Source organism: Camelus dromedarius, chromosome 12, assembly GCF_036321535.1.
Source record: "Camelus dromedarius isolate mCamDro1 chromosome 12, mCamDro1.pat, whole genome shotgun sequence".
NCBI classification, from domain to species: domain Eukaryota; kingdom Metazoa; phylum Chordata; class Mammalia; order Artiodactyla; family Camelidae; genus Camelus; species Camelus dromedarius.
The window spans coordinates 69,479,206-69,493,387 of record NC_087447.1 but is presented as its reverse complement, the minus strand read 5'-3'; the positions used below and the strand labels follow the sequence as shown (position 1 = coordinate 69,493,387).

The window sequence follows — 14,182 nt, the reverse complement described above, 5'->3', positions numbered from 1 at the left end:
GGTTACTATAAGATATTGAATACAGTGCTCTACAGTGGAAACTTGTTTATCTGGTTTTGTGAGAATTCTCCTTGTATTTCCAACGTAAGAGATAGTTTGCTAAAGCTCAGTAGGTATTTTGTGCAAATTGTTCTGTATGGAGGCGTAGTTTTTGTCGTATATGTGTATTCCCCTATATTCAATTTCTTATAATAATATATAATGGAAAAGAATTTGAAAAAATATATATGCATGTATATATATAGCTGAATTGCTTTGCTGTACACCTGAAACTAACATTGTAAATCAACTACACTTCAATAAAAAATGAAATTAAAAAAAAATTTGTAAGCTTGTTTGTTTTTTTCCAGGAAGAAATTGGCTTAAAAGGCAAATTGCACCTAAGTTCACACTAGGGTGTAAATGACTTACAGCTTGTCTTTTCCCAGAAGCAGGTTTTCTGAGGGGAGAGGGCCTGAGAGAACTATGGGTTCCAGGCACCAGGACAAAGGAGGTGCAGACATCGTGTAGGTGACGGGTGGTCAGGCCTATGTAGAGAAAGGATTCAGAAAGCAGAAGCTGGAGGCCCTGAAAACAAACGTACCGCTGTACTGGGGCTGGACCTGACTTCAGGGATCCACACCCAGCAATTCTGGTTTTTAACACAACATTTACACAAACACTAGAGAACTGAGTTCACCAAAGTTGTAGATTCTCGTCTAAATCACTTTCCATTACGTTCAGAAGAAAGTACATTTATAAGCCCTGTAAATAAGTTGGTGCATCAAAATAATTCAACTTAGGGTAGGTCAACGTTAAAGCCATCTCACTTAGGACAAAAAGGTGTTTTTTTCACTAAAAATCGCATGTGGAGGAAGCCACATCATGACCAAGTTGTGTGCTCAGGGAGGGTGAAGCTGATCATACCTCAGAACAGCTTGAACAACTTGGGCAAAGCTAGCACATGAGGACAAGGAATGGGTCCCCACATCTCTGCACGTCCACGTTCTACTTTTCCTTCCAGAACTATTTCAAATTCTGCCTCCCTCAAGAAGCCTTCCTTGATTCTACCCACCCCACCATTGCACTTTCCTCCAGACTCCCACAGGATTTCATCTGAGCCACTATTAACTGTCTCCAATCATCTAATACCTGTCACAGCACCCAGCGTGTGGTAGGTGTCAGGGAGTGTTTGTTGAGTGAATGTAAGAATCTATATCATAAACATTCACCCGCTATCCAGATATGTTATCACCCAAGACATATTTCTTCTGACTGTTTAAAAAGCTCCAGAGAGACTTCAAGAGGGGCTGGAGCCATCTACCAGAGCATCTCAGATAAAGACATTGGTAACATATTAACACATGTAATGCACCACACATGTTGACATATTTACACACAAGAATGCCTGCCCTTGCAGAGTGCAGTTGACCCTTGAACAACATAGGTTTAAACTGCACGGGTCTGCTTATACTCAGATTTTTTTCAGTAGTTACTACTACGGTACTACACGGTATGCACTGGTTGAATTCGCCAATATGGAACCGCAGATACAAAGGAACTAAGTATGCAGAGGACTGACTATAAATTACATGCAGAATTTTAATTGTGCACGGAGGCAGCGCCCCTAGCCCTGCCCCTTGCTGGAGTCAACTGTACATATAAATATATGGAAGTGAATATATACAGACAGTATACGGGAACAATCCACACGCTCGTGGAGTCAGAATAAGTGGGACCAGGTGACGTGACTTGAAAAGCACGTCCGAGGACCTCTGACTAACACTACACAGCCATGTTGTCTGAAAATCCTCAGTCCTTCCCCGTGGGAGCGTAAGCCTCCTCATGTTCAGCCTCCCTCGTCTTCTCCATGAACACAAGCCAAGGTCCCCCCGCTGTTGCAGGCCTGGAGCTACTGCTCCATCGTGGGCCAGCCGGGCACTGGGGTGGGTGATGAGGGAACAGGGATTGATGTCGTGGCTGCCAGCTCAGGCTCTAAGCTTCTCCCCTGGGTTGGATTCTGGCTTCTCCACAAGTGCCTTGTACAAGCCATCTCACGTCTCTGGGTATGATTCCATCTGCAAAATGCAGGTAAGACTAGCACCTACCTCCCAGGGCCTGGTGAGGTTGGAGGGAGGTGATGTGCACGCAGCATGGACGTCTGGGACGTAACACATACCCAGCCAGTGACCATTACTATCATCATCACCAGCGTTTCCTTCGTCGTCTTCGCCCTGGGAAGTCCAGCTTGCAGACTGGGGGTTTTCTAATGCACTGATGCCAAAACCGCTTCCTCCAGGAACTGCTCTAGGACCCGCATACAAATCCAGCTTTGTCACACACGCACGCACGCACGCACGCTCTCCTCACCTCCAACCAGGGTGGGTAAGTGACAGGTTCTCGGCTTGGGCTCCTCGGCCCCGCGCTACCGCCCACTGACCCAGCGACATCCTGCTGCATCAATGCCGCAGCCTCGGCCCCTGACCGCCCAGAAAACGCCAGCCCGGAGGCGACTGCTGTTCGCTAACCGCAAGATTCGCCTCCTCTCCCTCTTCCTTGACCAATTTTGCAAAAGGGAATATCCAAAAACCCCAAAGGCAGAGTAGCAAGTTGGCCTTTTTTCCCTGTTGAAAGACTCCTCCGTTGGTGGGGCACGGGATCGCATTATAGCGTTACGAAACTGCGCGGGTGTAATTAACCTGGGTTGCGTCACGTTCCTGATGGGGCAATCGTTGAAGACACGCTTTATAAGGGACCAAAAGAAAGCAGTGAGTGACACAGGATGCTATGAACTTTGGGCTCCCGCGGGGGCAGCCGGAAGGTCAGGAGAGGTAGTTTTTGAAGAAAAGACCATGTTCAGTCTGAAGATGCTTCCGGTTCTGCTCGCTCTGCACGAGCAGCTTTCTGGGGCCTTTCCAGTACCTTCTGAATCTCCAGAAGAGAAAAATATAAAAATTGTTCAGGTAAATTCGTTCTCCTTTAGGTGGGTGGTTGATTTGCTGGTCATTAGGAAACTGTGTGGGTTGTTTTCTTTAGTTAGAAGACCCTGAAAGAATTATGTGAATGATTTATTTAAGGCTGGACGTCAAATGTTTTCATGACTCGGAGGGTTCCAGCTGGGCCCTCTGAAAACTGGAAATGCAAACAAAGTGGGCTCTTCAACCCTTGGAAACCACTGCTTTCAAGCTGCTCCAGCTGGGGAAAACTTTTAGAAGGAGTGGTTTTAATTACAAAACTAAATGACATTCTTTCTCACTCATCTAAGATCTTCCCTTCCAGCATATCTGCAATCCAGTTACTACATGACTGGTGCTTTCTAAATGGACTTGTCTTTGCAGCCAAAAATCTCAGGTGTACAAGAAAGCGTGAGGATTGGGAAACTGGAAGGAACTAGAAATCAGCTCCTAATGTAATCGGATTTCCAAAAACCAGATTATGGGGCTGTTTATAAACGCTCGGGCACACTATGAAAGCAAAACCAATAGCTTTTTTTCCCGTTGTTTCACGGTATGAAAGTCAGGCCAGAATTTTAAGAAACATGAGGCAGTGCTGTCAGAAATTTGTCAGGCACAATTTTCTTAGCATTACAGTTTTAGAAAGTCATTTTTCTTACTGATTTTTTGCTTCTCTTTCACTTAAATATATATATGTGTGTGTGTGTATATATATATGTATATATATATATATGTATGTATATGTATATATATATATGTTTCTTACAACAGTAAGAGTCACCATGGGCTAATAGCTAGAATTAATTAAGTACTTACTCTGAACAAGGCACTCTGTTCAGCATTTCACAAACATTGTCTCATTTCATCCTGTGAAGGTGTATTGGTGTATTGTTATTTCCACTTGAGAGACAGAAGTGAATCTTAAGTCATCTAAGTGACGTGTCCAAGAACACACAGTCTGCGGCAGAGCTAAGATCTGAACGTAAGCCCACCTGATCCTAAAGCCTGGGCGCACACAAAAGGGCTCTGTCCTGTGTCCCTTGCAAAGTGCCACTGGAGGCTGCTTAGGGCGACAGAAAGAAGCCTCCTGATTGGCTTGTGAACACCCCTCGGAACCTTTCCCTAATGAGCGCTGGCCCCTCCCAGGGAGTCACCGTGGTGGATAAAATGCTAATGACAGTCGTGCTGCTGTTGCCCCAAAACGTATTTGGAATTCTTCATTTGAAATTGTCAATTCTCATTTGAGAAAGAACGTGGTGAACTGGGGCCTGATTATCGTCTTGGCAAGTTCCTGATTTCTGTGCATCTTCTTTTTTTATTAATTCTTATTTTTTATTGAAGTGTAGTTGATTTACAATATTAGTTGCATGTGTATAGCAAAGTGGGTGTTTCTTTTGGGGGGGTAATTAGGTTTATTTGTTTGTTTGTTTATTCATTTAATTTTTGGTGGAGATGCTGGGGATTGAACTCAGGACCTCATGCATGCCAGGCGTGCACTCTACCACTCAGCTACACTCTTCCCTCGTGAAGTACCTATTTTTAGGAGTAAACATTAACTGTAGCCTGGAAAGGAGGGACCGTTCTTTCCGGTGGGCAGGGTTCTCTCGAAGTCAGCCGGCAGATTTGCGTTTTTCTGTCTTTGTGGCTATCGGGCTACTAGTTCCGGTGTGACTTCTGCAGTGACTTAGAAAGCGATGCAGAATACCCAGAGAACTGACAACAGTTTCACAGCCGATTGCCTCATATGTTTGTCTTTTTCCAGGATTACCTTGAAAAATTCTATCAATTACCAAAGTACAGACACCCGTCTGAAAGGAAGAAGAGCGCGAGTGTGATTGTTGAAAAGCTGAAAGAAATGCAGCGATTCTTTGGGCTGAACGTGACCGGGAAGCAAGATGAGGAGACCTTGAAGACGATGCAGAAGGCTCGCTGTGGAGTGCCCGATTCTGGCAACTTCATGCTAACCCCGGGCCACCCCAAGTGGAAGCATACTAACCTGACCTACAGGTGATATGTCTAGAGTTTCAGACGTCGTTCACTCAGCCAGTGTTCACTGAGCTCCGATGACATGCCAGGCGCCATTCTAGACTTGGGGTACAACAGAGACAGGCAAATGAACAAATGCACCTGCTCTCGTAGAGTTTAGAATCTAGTGCGTGAGTAGGAGAATGAAAGGGTAAAGGCCCCGTGGGTTCTTTTCACTCTGGAGCTCGCCATTGTTGTCTTCCTTCTCTGATGATCTCAAGAGGAACCTGGCAATGTTAGGCTGCCTCTCTAAGAACTCACTTTAGGATCCAAAAAGGGCTTAAGCATTGCTGGAGAGAATCTAGCCCCACCATTCAGGCATCTTGATGATAATAACAATAATAATGTTACCCAAAATTTGTTGAATATTACTCTTTGCCAAGCAGTGAACTAAATGCTTTCCATATATTAAATCCCGACAACAACCCGATGAGAAGGGCACTATTTTATGATCCTCATTTTATGAATAAGGAAACTGAGTTTGAAGATATGTAGTCACTTGTCCAGAACCCACGACTGTCTTCAACTCTGAGGTCTGCCCTCCCTCCTTAACCCAAAACATCCCAACTAACTCCAAACTAGAGCAATTCAATCTGCTGACAGACTGGTGTCTTAAACAATAATGAACTTTCATATGCCCTCTCATTTTGAAGGATTATTAACCAAACAACAAACTTGACAAACGATGTTGTGGAAAGATATATAGAGGAAGCCTTTCAGCTGTGGAAGAACGCATCATCCCTGAACATCACCAGGGTCTTGCAAGGAGAAGCAGACATTAAGATTGCTTTTTTCCAAAGAGGTAGGCTCAGAGCAGTCAAGCTCAATTTCGCTTTCCCTGGCTAAGCTGAGATTCGGCAAATAGCTAACACGAACTGTGTTATTTCAGATCATGGTGACAACTCTCCATTCGACGGACCCAATGGAATCCTGGCACATGCCTTTCAGCCAGGCCCGGGTATTGGAGGCGATGTTCATTTTGATGCAGAAGAAATGTGGACCAACACCTCTAAAGGTAAGTTGACCAAGGCTGTGTCCACATGCAGTTTCTGGATGAACTCTCCCCCATTAGAGTCCCCCCCACCAAAACACACGCACATCCAAGTTACTGTGACATTTTAAACTCACACAAACTGGCCGTTTAAAATTCTTACCACCTCAAGACAGTAAGTCCATTTAGGTTTAGAAAAAAATCCTGAAACTAAAACCTGACCTTGTTTTCGAGGCAGGAATCAGAAAACAACAGGCCATGGCTAAGTCCTTCCTGACCCCTAGTGTATAAATAAAGTTTTATTGGAACAGGATCACATACTGTCCTGTCTATGTGTCGTCTGTGGCCCCTTTCACACCACGATGGCAGAGCTGAGCAGGTATCACAGAGACCACGTGGCTCACAAAATCTAAAATATTGACTCTCTGGGACCCTTACAGGAAAAATTTCCTCACTGCTGCTTTAGGGTATATCTTCATTTTAATAGTGTGAAGTTTAATGATATTTGAACAAGATTCCCATTTTTGGAAATTCAGACATAATTGAGTTTATTTAGAAAACCGTCCTATTTAAGAAAGAGCATCCATCTCGTGATTTTTGTTCACCTAATTATTTCACCTTCCTTTTCAATGATACGTTCCCATGTAGCAACCCCCCCCCTTCCAGGAGAAGACTCAGAGCTGTTGGGGAGAACTGGGTGTGGGGAGGGGTGTGCCCAGACCACGTGGTGCCTCACGAGGCTCCGGACACAGGAGGTCACAGAACGCTTCTTAGAAAACAATAGGAGAGGAGCATTTTACCTTTGCTTGGGACCTGATCCTCCCACCCTTTTCTCAACACATATGTCGTGAGTGTTTGTTCTGGCTCTGCCTAAGCCCCTGTGCTAGGCGCTCTGTGTACCCCAGGTAATAAACCCTCCCCACTCCTCTGCATTCCTGATCCCTGCCGGATCAGGTGGTCATTACCTGCTTTTTTTTAACTGAAGTATAGTCAGTTACAACGTGTCAATTCCTGGTGCACAGCACAATGTCCCAGCCATGTATATATATACATATATTCGTTTTCACTACAAGATACTGAATATAGTTCCCTGTGCTGTACAGAAGAAATTTGAACTAAATGAGCCAGATTCCCACCTGGACTCATGATGGCCAGTCTCTGCTTCCTCTAATTTTTCCCAGCACTGCAGCAACTTTTGTCTTCAGAAAACCCATCTTTACACTGGGGAAGCTCAGGGTTTCCATTTTCCAGATCAAATAATGTCCAAATACCTTCACTTGCGATCACAGGTTCTCGGTGACTCTCTTACCTCATCTTTCATGCCTTGTCTCCGTATGTCACACACAGCAGCCACATTGCACGGTCACTGTCCTGGGTCACGCAGTGTGCTTTACAATTTCCCTACGTTTGCTCGCACTGTTTCTTCTTCCCGAAATGCCCTGCCCTGCACCCTAAGCCCCACCGTTCAAAACCTCCTTCTTTCCGCGCTATGCCGACTGCCACCTCCTTCACGCCTTTCCGCTGGAAATGAGACCTTCCTTTCAGAATGCCTTCACTTCTCCTTCTCTGTCTGCTCTTTTCATTACTCTGTGCATTCAGATTGTTTGCACACGTCTCCCCTTCTAGTCTTTGCATCATGACAAATCCCCCAGAGCCCCTTGCACCATACCCCAGGCACTCAAAGACGTTTTTTAAAGCATTCCTGACTGCAAAAATGGAAGGAAGGGATGATCAAGAAAGCAAGTCTTGGGGCACGGGTAGAATATTCCAGGCCTGTTATCAGCAGGAGGTTGCACACTGGTACATGCACAGATCTCACCCTCATACCTGGGCCCAACCCCAGCTCTACCGCTTATTAGCTGCAAGATCAATAGCAAGATATTCAAAATCTGTGGGCTTCGGTTCCCTTACTGTGAAAATATTTCTAACAATACTTCATTAAAATATTAAGATTAAATAATATTACAATTTCCAGCATATGAGAAAGTGCTCTACAACCATGATTATTATTTCTTTTGAGTAAGCAGGTAAGAACATTCACAATGTGCTTGTGAGATGGCACATAGACCAGCTGGAAGGGAGGAGTTACGTCAGAAACCCATCCCTCGAATGTCTGCCAAAGCCGCATGGAGCAGCCTTGAACCTGGCAAAGGATCTCAGGCCTTATTTGATATGAAATGCAAGCCTTGAATGGTTTTAGGTTCCCAGTTGCGAAGGGAAATATGTTCGTGGAAGTTAAAAGATAAGGGAAGGGAGCAGTAGGAGGTGGGGTTTGGCTCTCTCTGGTGGAGAATTCCTCCAGCTTCTTGGAGAACGTAGCATCAAGGAGGAGCTGGTGCGAGGCTATGGGCAATTAGGGAGCCACAGAGAGTCATCTCAGCATCTGAGGCTCCTTTTCTAAATCCCTCTTCACTGGGACTCTAACGGGGCTGTGGGTCTGGGAGGCTGGAGAGAGGTGGGTGTGGGTGCTCAAGGGGAGAGGGCTTCTGAGGGTCACGAGACCTGTGATGGCTCTGCCATCATTTCTCTAAGCCCAGGTCCATACCCGTGAAACCTGAGAAGTGGAATAAAGGCAGCTCTTCCTGGTGCTCGGGTTCGATGGGAGGCTCACAGCCACCTAATCTCAGCATATAACTCCTGCAGGATTCCCTCCACTCTTGATTTCTTCAGGGGCCTGGCGAGAAAAGGGATAAGGCAGGAGTGGGAAGGGCTGTTTCTCCAGGCAGTTCTGGCCTGGAAGCTGCATTCCTTGAGATCCTGTTTCCACTACCCTTCAGTCCACTTGGAGCCATTCACCACCCATGCTTGCGTTGCAGATTACAACTTGTATCTTGTTGCCGCCCATGAGTTTGGCCATTCCCTGGGGCTCTCTCACTCCACCGACCCTGGTGCCTTGATGTATCCCACCTACTCTTTCCACGAACCCAGCACCTACGTGCTCCCTCAAGATGACATCAACGGCATTCAGGCCATCTATGGTAAGGTCATCTGAAGAGCAGCAGTCCATGGTGGGACCTGGGCGTGGCAAGGATGCTCAGGGCGGTCTTGTCTGCGGTGACAGAGGTTGGAGGGCAGCTGGGAGTCTATCGGGTGGAGAACCTATGGGCAAAATTTGCTGGATGCGTGCCACAGAGTCCCGTGCTGCGCTGAACTGGAGGTCTGTAGGGCAGCAACGTCGGTAAGTCTTTAAAGTGTTGTGCTTCATGGAAAAGAAACAGAATGATAACATCTTCCACGGTGTATAAATTACACATGTAGACACAACAAGGCATTCTCAAGAAACATGCTAAGAACTATATACATATGTATATACATACATATATGTATAGCACATCTGGATTGTTGTCTGTAGGGGAAAGAGGGAGCATGGAGTATGGAGAGAAGGAAACATTTTTTAAAGACGTGAGTGATACTTTTCAGGGAGGGATAAAGAGACCTTTGACCCTGTTTAAGAAGTACTGTCTGGGTAAGACCGGCCCATCTCTCCTTCCCCTTGCCCTCCTGCCCCCTGGTGACTGTGAGTAAGAACAAGAAACTAGACATCTTTGCAGCTCTCTTGATTTTAAAAATAAAAAACAAACAAACAAAAAAACTGTTGAATGGAATGGAAGCGGGAGGGGTGGCGTGGAATTGGGTAAAGCATTCTCCCTCTGTGCTGGGACCACAGTACAGAACCAAACATGCAGACGGTCCCACAGCTACACATTTTTTCATGCAGTAGGATTTTTCAGGAATGATGAGACCCAGTCTAACTGCCTCTACTACCCAACCAACACCTCTTCCCCTGAAAACACCTCCTTGCCTCGCTCACCCATGTTTTAAATTCTCTGAACTGTTGGCCGCCCTTAATCTGCAATGAGAAAACACATTAAAATGCACAAATACTTACAGAAAAAATGTTGCTAAAATTAGATTTATGCTGTGGGGCAAAAGACTGAGCTCAGCTCCTTTCCTGAAGGTGGATTTTAGTGAGAAAGGAAGAAATGGATCCTGAGTGACTGAAAATGCAGAAAGAGGGACGAGGAAGGGAAGAAGCAAGTGTGGGGTTCTGACTTCAGGCTAAGGGAGGGGAGGGGGGAGAACTCAAATTTCTTCACAACTTAACCGGGAACTGTCCCTAAAACCACCATTCCTCTTTTTTTTTTTTTTTTTTAAATTAAAAAAACTGTTAATAGGCCCTAATGTACTCGTGGGATAGTCTGGTAGGATTTCTTTTCACGTGAAGACCCGTCGCCGACCTGAGAGGTATCTGAAGTACATTATAAAAGTCACACTGGACTTATGCTTATAAAAAGCCTTTGTATTTGCAGGACCTGCAGACAGACCCGTCCAACCCACTGGGCCAACCACACCCACAGCCTGTGACCCCAGACTGACGTTCGATGCTGTCACCACCCTCCGAGGGGAAATACTGTTCTTTAAAGACAAGTATGAGGATGAACTATTCCTTCCTTTGACTTCTTTTACTGGCATAACTTAAAACCAGATTCTAATTGTCACATACTATACATTATTATAGTGTTCCCTTTGACTTCTATGCCTTTGTATCGCATTAGAATTGAAGAACTTTCTAGGTCACTCAAAACATCCGGGAAAAGACAAAAACCTCAAACATCGATAAGCATTTCAATGTTTGTGGTGGTGTGACTAGACGTGGGCTCTGCTACTTGGGAACTGCACAGTGGGTTTCCCCAACACCACAGTCACATTCAGTTCCATCCAGACGCGGCCAAGTAAATGGAAGCTCTCACTTAATAAGCTGCGGGGAAAACCATCTGACTGATTGAGTTTTTCAGTTTTCCATCGGCTACCCTGTGACTGGGTAATCGCAGGCTGATGGTACTCCTATTGCTTTTGCTACAATGTCCTAAATATTCTCACTGTATTAGCAACAATGATAAAAGAGACTAACAAGATAAGACTTGTCAGGGTGAGAGGAAGGGACAGTGCAGAATGTAACCAAAGAAGGTCGCTCCTATCCCCTCCTCTAAAAACTGCAAAGTGCTCACCAGGTGGACAGGGTCGCCATAAAGCGCTGGCCACGCGCTGGTCCCCGTGCTGGAAGCACTGCGTTCATTTTATCATCAGACCCTCGCAGCAGTCTTACCGGGCCGCCGCCAGCCCAAGACTCCCCGAAGCTGCCTGCTCAGGTGGCGGTGCGTGGTTTTCTCCGTTGTGTCCCACCAGGTACTTCTGGAGGAAGCATCCTCAGGTACGAAGAGTTGAACTCAATTTTATTTCCCTCTTCTGGCCGACCCTGCCAGATGGCATCCAGGCTGCTTATGAGGATTTTTACAGGGACGTAGTTATCGTATTTAAAGGTAACCACCTAAGGTTTTCATCTTATTTTAGTTCTTCCCGAAGGGAGGGGCAGGACTTTTTTGGGGTCCCTTCTAGGCTGAAGGAGGTGGGTCAACGAGAGGGTGTAATGCGGGCTGGGCTTTTGTCAGGAGATGTGGGTTGGGGCCCATCTCCACCACCAACTGCTGTGTGAACTTGAGAAGGCTGGACCTTCTTAGGGCTTAGTTTTCTCATCTACAAAATGAGAAGACCTTCTTAGATCACCTTCTGCCCTCATCCCAGACATAATTTTCTAAGATTCCCCAAGGCTGTAATTTAATCTCTGTATAGAAGTCACGTGAGATAAGACGTCCAACTGTGGGGCCCTACATGTCAGGCCAAGAAGTTTGAAATATTTCACGGGAGCTGGGGGACCACTTGGGCTCTCAGAGTCCAATGAACTTAACTTTTCCACATGTATCTTTTAAAGACTTTTTTTTTTCCATTTTCATTTCTGTGATGATTTTATGCAAAGACTAAGAAGTGGTATATATTTTGTAGGAATGGAAAACCTTTATCTAACATGTAACCTGAATCTTGGCAGGCAAGCAGTACTGGGCTCTGAGTGGGTATGACATCCAGCAAGGTTATCCCAAGGACATACTAAACTATGGCTTCCCAAGCAGCGTCCACGCAATTGACGCAGCTGCTTCCTACAGGGGGAAAACATATTTCTTTGTAAACAACCAATTCTGGAGGTAAGGTAAATTATTTTTTTTTTCATTTAGAGATTGAAATCTATATTTCTTTACCCCATCTGCAAACCATCAATGATCAGTCATCTGAAGGTTTACAATATCTAAGTGCTCTTTGACAGACATTTTTTCTCGGAAGATGATTGACGTTGCTATGGCTTTTGAAAGTTCATTCTTACAAGGTTAAGATGCTTGCACAATGGTATGGAGGATTCTATATCATGAGACAGAGCAAACTCTAATAAAAAAGTGGGATATGAAGAAAGATTAGGCTGAATCTCATTTATTCTAATGAGAGTTAAATTCTAAGAGTTAAATTCTACCACACATAAGCAAATGTTGTCCAGACAGCCTACAGAACTTGCTGCCCACGTTGAACTTATTATCTATATTTATTCAGAGAAAGAGAGAGATGATGAACCAATTAAATAAAAGCCTTAGAATATACAGGCTCTTCTTTTTGAAAATAACACAGCACTAGCAATCTGTCTTAGAATTAGTGGTACCCATACATTTTATAAATAAGCATGCAACCTTAGGTAAAGGAGTTAATCATTCTTAGTCCCAGTAAAAAGGACATTGTGAAGAATGAGTGGGAAAATGTGAAGGCACTTTGTAAATTATGATGCAATTTTTTTAAAAAACCCATTATCTGAAACATTATCCTGTACACCAGAAATTGACACAACATTGTAAACTGACTACACTACAGTTAGAAAGAAAGGAAGGAAGGAAGGAAGGAAGAAAAAGAAAGAAAGAAAGAAAGAAAGAAAGAAAGAAAGAAAGAAAGAAAGAAAGAAAGAAAGAAAGAAAGAAAGAAAGAAAGAAAGAAAGAAAGAAAGAAAACTGTTATTATTATACACTGTATTGGCCTTAAAACACAGGATAATTTTTTTTTCTCATCAGATATGATGACCAAAGACAATCCATGGATCCAGGTTATCCCAAAAGCATAGCAAGTACCTTTCAAGGAATAGGAAGTCGAGTTGATGCAGTTTTCCAGCGGGATGGTAAGTGAAAAAGAAAACCAAACCAAAAAAAAACAAAAACAAAAACAAACAAAACTACTAATAAATTTGTTTCAATTTTCTAACTAGCTCATTTGCATTTAAAAGCTATATTGGGACCGTAGTGGGATCTTTTTAATTGAAAACATCCAAGATCTTCTACAAACTAATTCAATATATTATATCTTTTTTTTTAATAGATGTCTTCTTTTTCTTCAGTGGACCAATACATTATGCATTTGACTTTAGATATCAGAGGATTACTAAAGTTGAAAGAAACAATCGATGGCTTAACTGTAGATACGGTTGAAGGAAAAACAAATGTGTTTGTAACCATTTTCTGAATATGGGAGAGAAGTCTAATTTGCCTGTCCATTGCATTGTGTCCTGTTTATGTTTTTCTCAACAATAAATAATGTCGTTTGCTGTCACTGTATTCACTGGACCTGTCCTCAGTGAAAATACGCTTGGAGTATTCCACTGTCTGCTGAGGCTGCCTTTGTTCTCATATAGTCCGTCTCAGGTTAGTGAATCCATCACAAGGAGATTAAGCCTTCTTTGTCCTCCTAATATTCACCACTTCATTACTTACTTACCTGACTTCTAAAATGCCCATTTATTCTCCAGCCTTTTAAATATATCTTAAGTATACCTGCTGCATGTAATTTAGCACTGGATTTTGTCTAGAAGGATTATGAACAACATAAATAGTACCCCTTGCCTTTACACTCTTGGAAAGAAATATCATGGCTACGTGTTGTGGGTTGAATCGTGTCCTCCCCACCAAAAAAAAGATACGTTGAAGTCCTGACCACAGGTAGCTACGAATGTACCTTATTTGGAACTAGAGTCTTTGCAGATGTAATTAGTTAAGATGAGGTTGTATTGGATTAGGGTGGGCCTAAGAACTGATGATCCTGTAAGAAGAGGGGAGACACAGGCACACAGTGGAGAGGCCATGTGAAGACAGAGACACAGACGGGTACAAGGTATCTCCCTGCCAAGGATTGCCGGCAACTACCAGAAGCTGGGAAGAGGCAGGGAAGGATCCTTCCTAGAGCCTTGAGACAGAAGAACATCACCCTCCTGCACCTTGATTTTGAATTTGTAGCTTCCAGATTGTGATAAAATAAATTTCTGCTGTTTTAAACTACCAAGTTTGTGATAACGTCGTTACAACACCCCTGGGGA

General features: G+C 44.1%; 1 protein-coding gene across 1 annotated transcript; it reads left to right on the top strand.

Annotated features, from left to right (window-relative positions):
* The first annotated feature begins 2,777 nt into the window (after nt 1-2,777).
* Nucleotides 2,778-14,144, top strand: MMP8 (matrix metallopeptidase 8). Its single transcript, XM_010977789.3, has 10 exons — nt 2,778-2,942; nt 4,696-4,940; nt 5,612-5,760; nt 5,848-5,973; nt 8,766-8,927; nt 10,260-10,377; nt 11,137-11,270; nt 11,834-11,987; nt 12,891-12,994; nt 13,192-14,144. Exons 1-10 carry the CDS (start codon nt 2,832-2,834, stop codon nt 13,299-13,301), a joined length of 1,413 nt encoding a protein of 470 aa, XP_010976091.1. The 5' UTR covers nt 2,778-2,831; the 3' UTR covers nt 13,302-14,144.
* The last annotated feature ends 38 nt before the right edge of the window (nt 14,145-14,182 follow it).